General features: G+C 47.2%; 1 protein-coding gene across 1 annotated transcript in view; it reads right to left on the bottom strand.

Annotated features, from left to right (window-relative positions):
* The window catches only part of LOC307232018 (unconventional myosin-IXAb-like), a gene marked incomplete at both ends in the record, with an annotated part of 91,659 nt that overhangs the window by 28,950 nt on the left and 45,843 nt on the right, over positions 1-16,866 (bottom strand). The window contains 4 exons of the mRNA XM_080002899.1: positions 1,116-1,257; positions 3,599-3,720; positions 11,347-11,481; positions 12,966-13,082. Of these exons, the coding sequence (XP_079859025.1) occupies positions 1,116-1,257; positions 3,599-3,720; positions 11,347-11,481; positions 12,966-13,082 (516 nt within the window). The remainder of the gene's footprint in view (positions 1-1,115; positions 1,258-3,598; positions 3,721-11,346; positions 11,482-12,965; positions 13,083-16,866) is intronic.

Raw genomic sequence — 16,866 nt, 5'->3', positions numbered from 1 at the left:
ATGGAGCCTCTCTCTCTCTCTCTCTCTCTCTCTCTCTCAATCTCTCTCTCTCTCTCTCTCTCTCTCTCTCTCTCTCTCTCTCTCTCTCTCTCTCTCTCTCTCTCTCTCTCTCTCTCTCTCTCTCTCTCTCTCTCTCTCTCCTCTCTCTCTCTCTCTCTCTCTCTCACCCTGGTTTCTCCCTCTCTCTCTCTCCTTCCCCCCTCCCTCTGTGGTCTGGTATCCACCTATTTTATTTCATTATTATTTTTATTCTTGTTTCCCCCCCCCCCCCCCCCCCCGACTGTTAAACTTTTCTTATTTTAATGCTTATGGTCTGTACTTGAGTGCAAACCGAGCCTCCCTCTCCCTCTCCCTCTCCCTCTCTCTGGTTAAGCTCCCAGCTTCTTATCATGTGCGCTTGCCGGGTTAAGTCGTCCAACCTGTGCGGCTCTCGCACCTCAGAATCATTTTGGCCGAATCGCACGTCTCCCACCGAGCGGCAGCCGCGCTGCCAGCAGATATGGGATCCCTTTCCAACGGGGCGGCTATTAGGTCTGTATTATATAAACGTAAAAAGAAAAAAAAAAAAGAAAAAACGCTTCCAGCACATGTGCTTTTTATCTAAACTTCTGCAGGAAAGCGAACAGAGAATTAGATTTAGCTGGAAAAATAGGTCAATGAAGCAACAGCTAAACGTGTGGGGGTGAGGACCAACTTTTTATTTTCTACGAAGCGTTGAGAACGTTCAAATAAGAATCACACTCCAGTTACTCACCAGATATGTCTGAAAAGATAATGACTTTAGCTGGAATTGTCCTCTCCATTATAATAGTAATATAATAATATGTTTATACTATTTGTTCCTTCATTGTGGTTTATTTGTATTTCAGGACATGACTACGGAATTATATATCACCTACATTTACATTTTCGGCATTAGCAGAAGTTTTGAAGAGACACCAGTGTTTTCCAGTAAGAGTAATGTTACGATAAACCCATAGTAAGGAAAACAACTGCTGGACCCTTTACCCCGTCATACTACTACGGTGTACTTTAGTGACCGACTCCACATGGAACCACACGCACATAAAAAAAACAACATGAGCGCATACGAGTGACGATGGCACGCCGCTCACCTTGACCCCGTATTTGACCTTGCCGGCGTAGTGGTGGATGATGAAGGCGGGCTCCATCACGGCAGGGAACTCGATGTAGCTGTTGCCCTCATGCTGGCGCTTGAACTTGTCCAGTAAGGTCTGGTTGGAAGCCTGGGGGAAGCTGTGGAGGAAAGAGGGGAACGGGAGGAGGCGGAGGCGGGGGCGGGTTTGGCAAGAGAAGAGAAAATGCTCAGGTTGAGGTGAATGCCGAATAGAGATTGCGGCGTGTTCGAGACGCCAAGGTCCACTCTCACCCAGTCCTACGCATGATCGCACACTAACGGCCAAAGCAGATCATTGGGGGGATCATCTGGGACGGTGGTTCTCAACATGGGGGTCCGGGGGTCCTCCAGGAGGTTCCAGGGAGGCCTCGGCAACATTATTGACAGCTAGTGTTCCTCGATATGAAAAAGGTTGAGGAACCACGACACCAAACGGACAAAGCTCTGACCTAACAATGACCAGACGCTTCAGACGGCCTACACATCACACATCACACACACGTGTTTATCCAGGTGGATACTTAAACATGACAGCCCATTAAAGCTCTGAATGAGGGATAGCAAATGGTGCACACGTGGGATTCTCACCTTGAAAATAACAAGGGCCAAGAAGGAGGTGGATGTCTTGACTGGAAAATAAACTTCAACCATTTCAACCTTACTCGATGGTTATTTCTGCTTGTTTGGAATAAAACGTAATAATAAATAACCACGTCTGCATATTAACATGGCCGCACACCTCGGTGTCGCCCAGTCCAACCTCCAAGCAGGTCCACGAGGCAATTCTATCAATTCGTGAAAGCATTGTTCCGGAACATGCGCACGTGTCTGAATAGGGGGGGGGGGGGGGGGTTATTGTTTCTGAACTTGATTTCACACCCACTCCTTACCCCCAGGGCTCAGGGGACGTGAACCTTAACCTTTGCGTCTTAAGTGTTTTCCTCCACACCGGACTAATGGCACTGTCAGCACTTTCCTTACACCTATTTACCACCAGTGAGCTGTCAGAAGGCCAGATCAACAGTCCCGCTGGGATTCCCCCACGCGCTTTCCCAGAGTGCACCGGTCCACCCTCACGCCGCGCTGCTGACTGCGCTGCGCCTGGGAAGCGGGGCTGACAAACATGTTGTGCCGCCGCGCGGGTCGGCGAAGCAGCCATTATAGACGACCGCGCCGGCCTGTTGCAATCGGCGAGCGAGGGAAAGAGCTTCCACTCCTCGAGAGATCTGCCGAGTGTTGCTAAATGTGAAGGATAAGGGGTCTTAAGCGCCGTCCACGATGTGGCCCAGTCTTTTAGTGGAAAGCTGCTTGCTGTGGTGGGATAAATCACACGAGGCAGTCTCTTTATTAAGGAATCCCCCTTTGACCCGAGAACTTGGGAAAAAAAAAAAAAAAGAAGCCTCCTTTGCACCCCTTCCATCCCTGCGCGCGCACACACACACACACACACACACACACACACACACACACACACACACACACACACACACACACACACACACACACACACACACACACACACACACAAAATTGGGGCCCATCTATCTATTATTAAATCCAGATGAACGGGGCCCATCGAGCTTAGTGGCTCGCATAGCTTACTGCACAGATGACAGCTTCTGCAGCAGGTAAATATGGCAATCTGTGCACAGCCTCACATGTTTTCATGCAAGGGTGGGGGTTGCTGTTGGGGGTTGTGCCACATCTAATTTATTGGATGCTCTCGATGCACAGGCTGTGTGCTGACGCGCAGCGTTTCTTCTCAGAAGAAACACTGGGAACACGCATACAAACGTACATAGAGAGAAACACACACACACACACACACACACACACACACGATAGACGCTACCACATAAATTAGCACGTCGTTTACTTTGGTAGCACTCCCAGGTTCAGTATCAATCAAGCTAATGAGGAAAGGCTTAGTTCTGGGGGCAGTGTCTCTCAATGCTTCATAAGTCAGGGACTGTGCGATGGGCCTGTACGGGGTGATCCCAAGGTCATCCATGGAAAAGAGCTTAAATTTCACACTTTTTTTGCATTCCACACAATTCTGACAAGATAATGACTTTAATAATAAACACGCCGGTCAGGAGCAGCAAATGGAATCCCTAACTGTATTACAGTGTTGGTGCCATGCTGTTCCTTCTAAACCCCATCCACTGCGCTTCGGGGCAATTTGAGGCATTCCTCCCTCTACCCCCAGACATCAATCCTGGGCCCTTACGCACCTTCGCGGCGTAATCTGGTTTTAATTTATACAAACCATAAACACATGGAGTCGAACAATTGGAGCCCAGGTGGCGCTCTACAGTTTCGCTGGATAAGGTCTTTGAAAGTGCAACAATAACAGCCGCATTTCAACAAGATATACATTATAAGCCCCACACATGCAATCATTTCTAACAGCTATGCGTCCGGGCATCCCGCTCTACTGTGCTGCAGCAGGTGGCGTACTTGCACTCCTCATCCAGGAGGTGGAACAGCGCTGTGGGCTTCTTGCTGATCAGGTTGATGCAGCTGCTGTTGTCACTGTAGTCGATGTTGTGCCAGGTGATGCCCTCCGCCCTGTACTCCTCCTGGGGGTGGGGGACAGACCGACAGAGGAAAAGATTTAGTGGAAAATAATAAGAAACTCTGCTTTGCAGGTCCACTCATGTTACAGGTTTAGACCAACCAGCGCACCGACCATGATAGTTGTGCAAGTATTTGAGTTTTATTATTAAAAAGAATTCAAGGCCAAAAAAGTAAACTACATCAATGGCAGATAGATAGATAGTGCAACAATAAACAAACAAAAAAATAGGAAATTGTGCAAATATATACAGTATATACATTATCTGTATATCATCAGGATGTGAATAGAAACTCGCGCACGCACGCGTGCGCACACACACACACACACATACACATACACACACACACACACACACACACACACACACACACACACACACACACACACACACACACACACATAAGCCTGACACAATTAGCTTCTAGAAGGATGAGACATCGTCAGACAAAGTGAAGCGACATAATCCCTCTGGATTATGAGGACATGGCGAGAGATCCGAGCGGAGCAGGGAGTTTTATTTGTGTCTGGCCTGTGGGGCTGGTGGTCGGGCGGGGAGGGTTAGATCCCTATCGCTATCCATTAGTCAGGCCTGGATCTGCCCATTTCCAATGTTGCACTGAGCTCTGCTGGACCCGTGTGTGTGTGTGTGTGCGTGTGTGTGTGTGTGCGTGCGTGCGTGCGTAGGTGTGTGTGTGTGTGTGCATGTGCTCCTCCTTTCCCTTTTCTTTTCGCCCTCCCTCCGTCCACGCCCGTCTGTGCTGTTATGACAGCGGAGTGTTTTTTTTTTATTATTGAAGAGAAGGGAGGAACAGCGGAGCGGTTAACAGAAGCTGGAACAGGTTGCAGCGGAGAGAAAGAGCGAGGGAGAGGGAGAGGGAGAGAGAGAGAGATAGACAGAGAGAGAGAGAGAGAAGCGGAGAGAAAGCGAGACATTTCTAAACATGATGGATAAAGGGCGGGAGGGAGGGAGACGGAGGGAGGGAGTCGAAACGAGAGACAGACAAGCAGAGAGACGGTAAAGGAGAGAAACACTGTGGTCGACAAGCGCCAAGGAATCTGGCTTTCATGTGGTCCAGGAAAGAGAGAAAGAGAGAGAGAGAGAGAGAGAGAGAGAGAGAAGGATAGAGAGGGAGAGCGAGAGGGAGAGAGAGAGAGAGAGAGGGACAGAGAGGGAGAGACTTTTTTTGACTTTTAAGATTCCTTTATTTGCAGTAAGTCATGTCACAGCGGAGAGAAAGCGAGACATTTCTAAACATGATGGATAAAGAGCGGGAGGAAGGGAGACGGAGGGAAGGAGTCGAAACGAGAGACAGTAAAGGAGAGAAACACCGTGGTCGACGAGCGCCGAGGAATCTGGCTTTCATGTGGTCCAGGAAAGAGAGAGAGAGAGAGAGAGAGGGAGAGAGGGAGAAGGAGAGAGAGAGAAAGAGAGAGCGAGAGAGACGTCTTTCGAGCAGATTGGACTCCGCGACCCCACATGACTCACAGCGATGACGTCAAGCGGCCGAAAGCTGGACGCCGCCGTCGGAATAAGTGCGTGGCGCTCCGGAAAAATCTGCAGCTAAAAAAAAAATGTTTTTAAAAACCCTGCGCGCAACGGCAACCGTCCCGTTTATTGACAGAAGCGGACGGGAGCCGTTTGGATTTGACGCGGCAGGTCTCGCAGCGCAGGTTGGGGGGCGGACAACTTGCTCCCCGTGACGACCGACTCGCGGGTCCTGTCAAATAGGATCAGTCGCCGGGACGCAGGCCTCTCCCCAAACGTCCGGGCGGAGGCGGCGGGATCACGGGCGGATATGGACGTGACACCTTGTTTGTTGTACCCACACCTCCAAAAAATAAATGGGGCAGAAATTGGCAGCAACCTCGCGCACCCCCCACCTACCACCTCCCAGCACCCCCACACACTCGCCTCCTCCACCCTTTCCCCCAGGAAAACAAACGGGTGAGGAGAACGTTATTAAAAATGCCCATTGGGAGTACAAGGCAGCGCCGGACAACAGCCGCCGTCTTGGAGCTCTCCGACTCGCATGATTAAGTTCAGAGTTCCGGTCCTGGGTGTGAAACGTCAAGGTGTTCAAGTCAAGCGGTCTACGGTGAATATCCAGACTTTTGACATCAACCCTCCCCAAACCACATACAGTACTGCACGTGCTGTCGTGAGGTAAAACAAATAGGCTGGTGAAGAGGTGAGTCGAAACACAAACCCTTCATGGTCCAACCCCAGCACATTTAAGATACCCTTTTACACCTAAAACCCATTTCACAAGGTGAACTTTCAAACTTTTGGTGCTGAGAGCAATGATTTGTCAAATATGTGGCTGTGGAGGCGACCGCTATTCAACGCATCAAGGATGCTCATGAAACGCCGTAGAAACGACGACAAACAAATGCAAAAACAAAACGGCCGTGGCCAAGAGAAAAGGTAACTACAGCTACCGACTTCAACTCACACCGTCAGCCACCGCCCAAAGCTCCGGTCGGCCCCCGACCCGAATTCCCAGTCAGGAGATAAACGGCAAAACATTTCGCGAGGGAGTTCTTTCCCTTCGGCCTGACGTCAACGTGAGGTGCGAGGGGGCCGGGCGCATCAACCGCCCCGCGGCTAGTCAAACAAACAGAAATCAGAAAGGATCTGGCAGAAAGGAGCGAGTGAGGAAACAAAAAAAAAAGAAAGGCCCCCGATCCCCCTGCTTCTCCCATCCACATCCACCGCTGTCCTGTCAAATAAACGGGAGGCGCGGCAGACAGCCAGGGGTTCGGAGGACCCCGGTGATTAAAGGATAATAAACTTGGAGCCCGCTGAAACAATATTAGTCGCAGCCGGGGAGGAGAGGAGCATCTCAGGAGCACTTGAACATCTTTAAGCGAGGGTTCAGCACAGGAAGGGCCCCCCGCCCCCCCTCCCGTGTCAGGATTTTGATTATATAACCGGAAGCCCAAACATTTGCATTAAAACGGTGCTAATCTTAAAATATAAACTGCTACAATTCTCGGAATTCTAACGCAATGGTTTACAGACATAAAAACACTTTCTATATTTATGTTTCCTTGTTATATAAGACGACCATTTATTGGATCAACAGTGATCTGAGGGACTACGTTTTCAGACAAGTAACACGAAAAAGCTTAATCAAAAAATATATATTTTTTATACTGTATCTATATATGTATGTATACAGTGTCCAGTATATATACAGAATATAGAGAATGTGCAGATGATACTGTACATTAAAAAGCTTGGTGGCAGTATGGCGGCTGGGAGTCCAGAGTGTAGATATAGTTTAGTGAATATTACTGTAAATTTTTAATAAATATGTACACAGTAATATGAATGTAGATAACAATGGTTTAATTACAGCGCTAAGTGAATAATACATCCGTTGTGTAGGTGCTGTGACAGGCAGTTTGTACTCCCGCTGCTTGTAATGACGGCATTTTAAGCCCAGTATTGTACTGTAGTCACTGCCCTGTAAGCTCTGGATAACAGCATCAGCCTAATACGGCAAAATGTAAATGTCACGTGAAAGCTCACTGAATTTCACTGGTACTTATTTCAGATTTATGCAAACAGGAGCTTTTTGTTAGTACATGTTGCATCCTGCAGAGTGTATGTGCGCGTGTGTGCGTGTGTGTGATGGCCGTAGGGCCCTGGGAGAGCACATAGCAGGGCCATTAGAGCAGCATGTGATGCTCAGTGGGAATGAAGGGACCCTTCTGCAGCGGCTCCACTAAACACGGCTGCTTTTCAAAAACCGTCTTAGGCCTTCGGCGGCGCCACAGCCGCCACAGCCAATCAGGAGCCTGCGAGTGGAACAAGAGCCAACAGCCATTGTGACAAACTCTAGTTGATTGAGGCTCATTAGGCCTACTTACACCCCCCCCCCCCCCCCCCCTCCTCTCTCTCTCTCTCTCTCTCTCTCTCTCTCTCTCTCTCTCTCTCTCTCTCTCTCTCTCTCTCTCTCTCTCTCTCTCTCTCTCTCTCTCTCTCTCTCTCTCTCTCTCTCTCTCTCTCTCTCTCTCTCTCTCTCTCTCTCTCTCTCTCTCTCTCTCTCTCTCTAATAATAAGTGGTTTAGTGACTGGCAGCTGCATAAAAACAGCATAGATAGATATATAATAAGGCTGCTGAATTAGCAGTTTGTTTACAGAGCTATTGAAAGAGAGCCGGGGCCGGCTTTGTGTTCCTGATATGCACTGAGAACTGGGGGATAGGGAAACAGGGAGAGAGAGAGGGAGGGAGAGAGAGAGACTTTGACTTTTAAGGTTCCTTTATTATTATTTTCGGTCATTCATGTCACAAAGGCAGAAACTTGATTACGGAACCAAAACACCAAGGAACCAAAATACAGAGGGGGGGTGGGGGCGAGAGAGAGGGAAAGCGGTAGAGAGAGGGAGAGAGAGAGAGAGAGAGAGAGAGAGAGAGAGGTGACAAGGAGAGGGTATGTAAATACAGGTACAAATGAAACTAAAATAAATAATAGAATTAGAAAGACGGGGAAAAAATACATTTATTCATAGGACCCCAGTTGAGAAGAAAAAAAAAAACCTACAAAACTTAATCTCCTTTGAATCCAGTTCCAAAAAAACCATTTTTTTATATCACCTTTTATCGCAGTTGCTGTCTTCGCAGGGCTCTAGGATCACAGCCCCAAAGAGACAAATAAGAGCTAATACACTCCACTCGGTTTAACTGGGAGCCGCTGTTAGAAGCACTTTGCTGTCCAACACACCGAGCGCTGAAAACCTGCAAATCCTAAACACTCAAACTGAGCCCAGAGCCCGCTATTACATTCATCACTTTTCCCTAAAAGCGCCTGTACTATTCCAATTTTAGCACCTTTATATCATTCCGAAAAGTCTATAAAAAAAAAACCCCTATCTTTCTCTCCCTCCCCCAGTTTTTCCCCACTTGCTTCAAATTTATCGGCTATCCCACTCAGAGTGACAGGAGAACCCCTCCAAAGTCCAAAAACGGCCTCACCGCGGGGTTCAAATCAGATTTGCTTGTGTGTATTTTTTGTATTTCTGTCTGTTTTTTTTGTCACCCACCAAAGGGGAATTCTCGAGAATGGCAAATTCGATTTTGAGTTCATATCTTTTTCAGCCCGATTGACAGTGTCTCTCATTGAGAGAGTTTGATGGGTGATCTATGCTGAACAAAATGCAGATGATCAGTGCTTTGAATGATGTTTTGTACGTGTTATTTAAGACAATAGCCTTTTGGTGTCTTACGTAGCTTTTTAAAACACATTGTCTTGGGTTTTTAATGACTCATTCAGAGCTCACATTGAAGAGACACTGTTCTTTCAGATAATATTGTATTGTCACAAGACCGGACCACATTCCATCTTCACTCAACCTTATGTGGAGATAAGGATAACCCACAGGGGGCTCGACAGGGTATTGTGGTTTGTTTCATTGCACAGTAAGATTGTATCTGTGACCGGAGTTGGACTGTTAAATCACTGTACGAGGGAAACACCAGGGGAAGAGATTGGGGGGCACAGTTTTGCGAATGGCACCTGACCTATAGCGCACAACCTCTCATCAGTATATAGGCCTCTTCGGTAGAAGCAAGGGCGGACTGATCGGATCACTGTTTTGAAGTACATCTCTATCTTTCTCTTTATTCTGCAGAATAAATATCTTTAATACTCTGTTTGTTTTCCTGTAGTGAAACAGGTTAACCCCTCCGACCACGCAGTGAGAACTCGCCCAACAGATGTTAACTTTATTTGTCAAAATCAAGGCTGGAATCCGTACCAGCATTAAAAATGTCTCCATGACACTAAGCCCTCGCTTCAAGTTCACAGAAATCCAAAGGGGGAAAAATGGCAAATATCCATGTCAGTCTCACTAAATAGCTGTTACTTTAAAAGTCACATTATTTGCGAAAAGTAAATGTGGTGATAATAGGAACAGTATGTTCAGAGTTGTATCAGTCCCAGTGAACTGGGCCTGGCTCCCCAGCCCCAACCCTTCAAGACGTCTCTAGTCCTCTAGTTCCCTCCATCTCCTAGTTCCCTCCATCCTTGAGTGCCCTTCGTCCTCTAGTTATCTCCATCCTCTAGTTCCCTCCGTCCCCTGGTTCCCTCCGTCCCCTAGTTCCCTCCATCCTCGAGTGCCCTTCGTCCTCTAGTTCTCTCTGTCCTCTAGTTCCCTCCGTCCCCTAGTTCCCTCCATCCTCGAGTGCCCTTCGTCCTCTAGTTCTCTCTGTCCTCTAGTTATCTTCGTCCCCTAGTTCCATCCGTCCTCTATTTCCCTCCGTCCCCCAGTTCCCTCCGTCGGCTCGGCGACCATAACCTCATGGTTCCCGGAGCACCAAGAGAGGCTCAAACTCTCTTGGTGCTCTCTTGGCAAAAAGCAAAAAATGGGGGAAGAGGAGGCGGAGTGACCCTCCAACTCCAGAGAGAACAGGAAGATTACTCTCATCCCCCGTCCTGGGTTGAAGAGAACAAACAACCCCTCTCTCTCTCCCGCTCATCATCATCCCTTCTTCCCTTCTCACTCCCAACCGTCCTAAAAAAAAAAACCCCAAAAACATGTCTTTGGTTCCTGTGTCTCCTTGACTCGCTTTGTGTTCCTTCCTGCAGAACTTCTCCTGTCACGGGGCACGGCAAAGCCATAGAAATATGATATTCAAGATATAAACCCACATTTCAACCCGCAGTTCTCAGTTCTTAATTCAGATTTAATTCAGTGGATTCAACAACCAATAACGTTGCTGAGTCGTGCCACGGTCCAGGAACGAACTGAATGGACAATGGCCGTCATTCTGAAATAACAAGTACCATTGTATGAAGTGGCCAGCCTCGACTGGGCTTCCATTCACCAAACCGTATTGAGCGGGACCACAAACTACTTCCCTAAATGTTCAGTACAAATAAAGCAACATTATTATTTATCTGCCGCCAGAGCAGGACGTCGATCAATACGTAGCAGATGAATGTCGGCGGGGGCACGACAACGCACACATCTCCGTGCTATTCATCGTATTGTGAGCGACCGACATTCACAAGACCACGGCACGTAAACGCTCGCTTTGTCTGAGCTTTTGGGTGAAGCGAGAGGCAATCACAACCTCGCAGGCTCCATTCTTCGCTTCATGCGACGGTTGAATCGGTCGCACGGAACGGGAACAAAACCTTTGGATGAACGTGTCGAAAACACAATGACGTGACGCTCCCGCACGGAGACGGACGTCACGACACACACACACACACACACACACACACACACACACACACACACACACACACACACACACACACACACACACACACACACACACACACACACACACACACACACACACACACACACACACAGACCTGTGCGGCTAGCGACTGGATTGCGTGTGTGTGTGTGTGTGTGTGTGTGTGTGTGTGTGTGTGTGTGTGTGTTAATGCTGCGATAGAGGCTGTAAAGCACAGGATACACCAATAACAGCACAATAATCATTGTCTTAATAGTAAACAAGCCAAAACCACCAGCGGGTCATTGTAGGATAACAATGCAGACGTGCTGACCACACCCTCCTCATAAAGGAAGGGAAGGGAGGAGAAACAACACAAAATAACAAGACCAGACCAGACCATAATAGCCGTCTCCCTTACTGCACCGTACCTGTTCTAGTTTGAAGATGTGTTGGTTGAAGTAGTGCTGGAGCCGCTCGTTGGCAAAGTTGATGCAGAACTGCTCGAAGCTGTTGTTCTCGTAGTCTTCGAATCCAAAGATGTCCAGGACGCCAATGGACAGGATCTGCCACACAGCATGAAAGGGATGCATCACTCAAAGGCACTTTAAGAGGAAGCTATACACACAAATATGTTCAATTTAATGTTAAATAAATCTGCCATTTGTTGGAATAATACGTGGCATGACAGGAAACTTAAAATGTAACCTTTAAAAGCTGGAATAAATTAAATTCAAGGTAGATTTTGTGTTTCCTTGTCGGTAAATGGCAATTCTGAATACATGAAATAGAGAACCTGCCGTATGATGTATAAAAATAATATGCACACACACACACACACACACACACACACACACACACACACACACACACACACACACACACCACACACACACACACACACACACACACACACACACACACACACACAGAACTGACAAGGTCACAGCCAAACACAAACGGGCACACCCATGCATGTCTCCTGCAAACACACGTGCATGTGCAATGCGTGCACACTAATGCACTTACCCACAAACACACACTCTACACTGGGATAGCCGAGCACCGCAGGGGGTAAACTGAGCTGAGAGAAATTTGATGCCATCTGCCCCAGTGCTTTTGGCACATGTGGACGGACACACACACACACACACACACACACACACACACACACACACACACACACACACACACACACACACACACACACACACACACACACACACACACACACACACACACACACACACACACACACACACACACACAGTGAAAAGCTGGAATGATCTGCGATCTAATCCCTTGGATGCCCAATGGGTATGCTTCCCAGCTGCCACTTGAACTAACACACACATGCGCGCACACACACCCACACATTTGTGGAATTCTTCTATCACCCCGGACCTCACGGACCTCCGTCTCATCCACTCTCTATTGTCCCCGATTTGTCCCAGAACAGCCATAAAATTATTACAGTACATTAGCTTTGCCGAAGTGTGTGTGTACGCGTATGTGTGTGTATGTGTCCGAGTGCGTGCAGGTCATTGTGCACATGCATGTGTTGTGTGATATTTCTCCGCGTCTATTTCATGTATAATAAGTAATATAAGATCATATAAATGCATGACTCTCACTCGGAGAGAAACAATGTGTGCATGATTGTGTGTGAACATGTGCATCTGTCATTATGTAGTTATGGAGGTGTGTGTTATGATTGTGATGTGTGTGTACTGTATGATATGTACGTGTGTGTGTGTGTGTGTGTGTGTGTGTGTGTGTGTGTGTGTGTGTGTGTGTGTGTGTGTGTATGGAGGGCGGGCGCATTTGCGCGTCTCATGCATTCTTGCTTGCATCTGTGTGCATTCACATGTGTTATTTAATATTGTTTAGGTCATCTGCTTATGTATGTGTTTCCGTGTGTTCGCGTGCGTGGGGCATGTGGGCACTTGGTGTGGTATTCTAATGTTTATACATTTGTGCAAGTATGGCATGCTGAGTGAGTGTGTGCGTGTGTGTGTGCGCATGTGTGTGTGTGTGTCTCAGTTCCTACCTTTGCGTTGTCCTCCAGGTCTCGGTTGTTGAGCAGCGCGTGATTCGTCCTGAACACGATCCAGTCGAACAGAGCGCTGTACAGCGACTTGGCCATGGAGTCTCTCACGGTGCCAGCCTGCACGCACACGCACACACACACACACACACACACACACACACGCGTCACTTCCTGGACCAGTCAATATGACACGGTCAATCTCAATCTGGAGCAGCCGTGGACGTTCCTCCTGACTGACCCACGGTTCCTATGTAAACTGTGTTGACGGAAGGGGATTTGGGGGAAATAAACAAGCTTTCTGGGAAGGTACGACCTTCAAGTTTTGTTGTTTTTTTTTCCTGGGAAAATCTAATGTAGCTACCCCCCACAGCGTAATGCGGCTGGCAAAATTAATGCGAGGATATCAGTCAGAGGAGTAAGCGTAAAAGTAAGTCGCCAGCCCTGGCGGCGTCCGTTGTTTTTGGGCAGAGTGAGAGCACAGCCAGGCGTTTAACCGGAGGTGCCCCAGGCTTCACTAAACCAGGAAAATGTAGAAACCGGCTTTTGCCAACCCCTGTAGTGAACTATATAGTATCTCCTACTGTGAAGTGAGTAGCGGGAATGAGTTGGAATACGGCACTAGTAGAACAGTACGCTGCAACGGGCAACTAGGTCCTGGGGATTGAGAAGAAACAATCTAAAAACAGTCAAATGTGTGTGTGTTTGTGTGTGCGCATGCCTGCCTGCCTCCCTGCCTGCGTGTGTGTGTGTGTTTTACAGTAGAGTGTGCCAAAGTGGCCAGAAAGCACAGGAGAGACGCCTGCTTATCATATATGAATATTTATACGCTTGAATGATTCCTTGTGATACAAAATAACATTTGCTGCTGTAAGTAGTCGGCAGCGGTTTGGGGTAAGTGTGAAAATATTCAAATATTCAATATCTCTATGTCGTTTAAAAAAACAAGCACGACCCAGACTTGAAAATGATTAACAGTTATATAGATTTTCGGCCTTTTCAAGGACTTCTTGAGGGTGATCGGAAAGACAATCCTTAATCTGCCCGACAGCACGTTGCAAGTGGTCTGAGCAGAGATAACGTCTCTTTTTCTGCTCCCTTCTCTCGCTCGCCCTTTTCCTCTTTCCCTCCATCTCACTCTCACTCTGGATCAATGTCAACTTAAATGGCACGTGCGCTAACGTCTAATGCGCCGTCAGCAGCTGAGTCGTCCATTTGGGCTCCACGCGGCGGGGACGGGGGAAATGCCTTTTCTCCAAACACCGGCAAATTGCGGTGAATGCAACAGCTGAGCAGAAATTGTACGAAAAAATGGTACGAATTGTACGAAAAATAGTGAATACGTGAGATGAATGTTGTACCACGGGAAAAAATACTTGGGTTTTTGGTGTAGCTCCAACTGCATTTGAGACATCACTCCTTATCTCATGAACTAGTACCAGCACCGCCGGAAAACATGGTCACAGCTGGTAAATGTCGGCAAGCTCACCACACGCTCGGGTTAAGCTGCCATCATTAGGGTATCGTTGAAAAAAATGGCAATACCACTAAAGTGATACCGATACCAATAGAATACTTTATTCGATACCTTTTTTTTTCCCGACCACACCCATCATGTGAATCTAAACATTGAGTAAGATGCCACCACTCCTCCCCATCCAAATGACTTTCAAACATGCATTTTGAAAGTGATCAAATTATTAAAATATTTATTAAATAACTGTGAAAAACAGGTGCAATTAAGTATTTGGGCGGTGTCATTTTAAACAAATAGCCAGTACTGGAGGAATGACTACAGCGAGGGAAACCTTGTTCACTGTTCATATTGTGAACTGTGAACCTGTCCTTTAAAGCAGCACGACGTTACTTTTGGTAATGGCGCCGCTACAGTTTCTGAGCGCAACTGCAATTTTATGCCGCTGTCATAAAACTCGGTCCGGTGTCGGAAAATAATGTATTCAACCCGACATATTTGAATCTCATTGGTCACGTTTCAATAACAGTGTACGTTACAAACGCAGATGTAATGTACATCTAGGTTACAGTGCCCTTTTGCAGGGACCCCGCCACTTCTGCGAGCACTCAGTCCACGGTTCCCCCCGCAACCGTGGGGAGAGAAGTTGGGGGGGATCCGCACCCTGCTACCGGCGTAGGTGCCAGATGTGCTCGGCCTGGCAAATGTGCTCGCACGCGCGGGTCAGTGGTGCCATTCTCCATATTACAAGCTGTTATTTTAAGAAGCAGGTATGTAGAAGGTAGAATAGCGTTGCTTTAACAGACTGTTGTAGCTGCTGCGGTAATGAGCCAATCACACATCGCATTACATCAAACAATGCTTGCGGTGATTGGCTGCGCGTAAAAACCATACAAATAGTCTTTTTTTGACTGGAGAAGTTTCGACACTACTTGCCATTGGGTTATTTAAATTGATACCTTAAAAGGTGTTGAGTACCATTAGCCAGCCCTAGTCGTTATAAATAAATTAAAAGTGTTGAAACAATGGGGCAATGAGCATTTGTACGAGCAAGCCGCCCATAATCTATTGGTTAGTTTGGACTTGGTGGTAGAAGATCACTCTCAATGTTGCCCCCGTTTATTCCCACTTTTTGTCAAAAAACATTCTTGTGTTTGTCAGGAAGAGAAAGAAGACGCAAACAAAAAGGAAATGTTTTCTCTCTCGTTCTTCCCTCTCATTTCTGAGACATACTCTTAAATAGATTGTTAGGTGAAATAAGTGTACATAAAAGGGGGCTGCGGGGAGGAAAATTTCATGTTTTAAAAACCGTGGGACCTTTCTCCAGACGCACAAATTGCTTTTTGGACAGCTCAACCAATAAAAGCCAGTGCAGCACAGAGGACCCATTATTATGTCTCAACAACCGTAAGTGAGGCTACGCTCTCCTCTTACTGATGATGAAAGGTATGCTGAGCAAACACAAGCATGCAGAGATGGAGACTTGGACACAATAGCATGTACTTTGGCAGCCGGGAGTATTATAAAGGGCAATAAAGGGCAAATAGTTAGTGCAACAGCAGCACCAGAGGTATGTTGGAAAACTCGGCCAAGGTCAGGGGCTCCCAAATACTTCCCACGCCGAGGACCACCATATTGCAACATGTTTAAATAAAGAATACAAATCGCCCGAGGAGCTTAAAAGTCATAAGATAAGACCTTATATCATTCCCAACTGTCTCCGCTGTAGCCGGTGGAAAAAGCAGCGGCTCGCACAATGCGTCGCACTACGGCAAGTTAAAAATGGTGAAAAGGGCGTCCCGAGGACCCCGATTTAGGCACCAAAAGGCGAGGGAACCCGAGGGACTCCTTAAGACAGCAAGATGTCTTTTCTGTCGTCTGAGCGTTCCACGAGTGTGAATGCAAATTCAATCAAATTCTCTCTGAATAATCACAAAAACGACTGCCGCGTACTCCTGGCGGGACAAGAAACGGGGAATAACACTCCTTCTGACGTAATGGCTTCACGTTGCGGGCAAACCCTCCGAGAGGCATCGGGATTATCGTGGCCTTGAGGTGAAGAGCAAGAGGAAACTCGATTTAATAAAGTCTCATCTCATCATATTTAAGGTGGTCATTAAAACGGCGTCCGGAAAAGAACATGTGGCGGAAAAATTGTGATGAAGCAAAAATAAATAAATTAAAAAAAATACTTTTTTTACCCCTCCTGCATTATTGACAGTGGTATTTCTAGTGGGTACACAGACGGGCAAACGTCATTCCAGCTCCCAAAGGTTATGTAAAAATTGTTATGAATAATGCATTAAAAAAAAAAAAAAAAAAAGGCTTTCAAAATGCTGTGGCAGAGGAAGGGGAGGGGAGGGGCAGATGTGACTGCGTTCAACATCCCCCGTTGCAATTCAATTATCCGCCGCGATGGAAGCAGTTTGT

Source organism: Zeus faber (genome assembly GCF_960531495.2).
Source record: "Zeus faber genome assembly, chromosome: 6".
NCBI classification, from domain to species: domain Eukaryota; kingdom Metazoa; phylum Chordata; class Actinopteri; order Zeiformes; family Zeidae; genus Zeus; species Zeus faber.
Note: the sequence above shows the minus strand (reverse complement) of the source record. Positions and strands in the feature narration are given on the sequence as shown.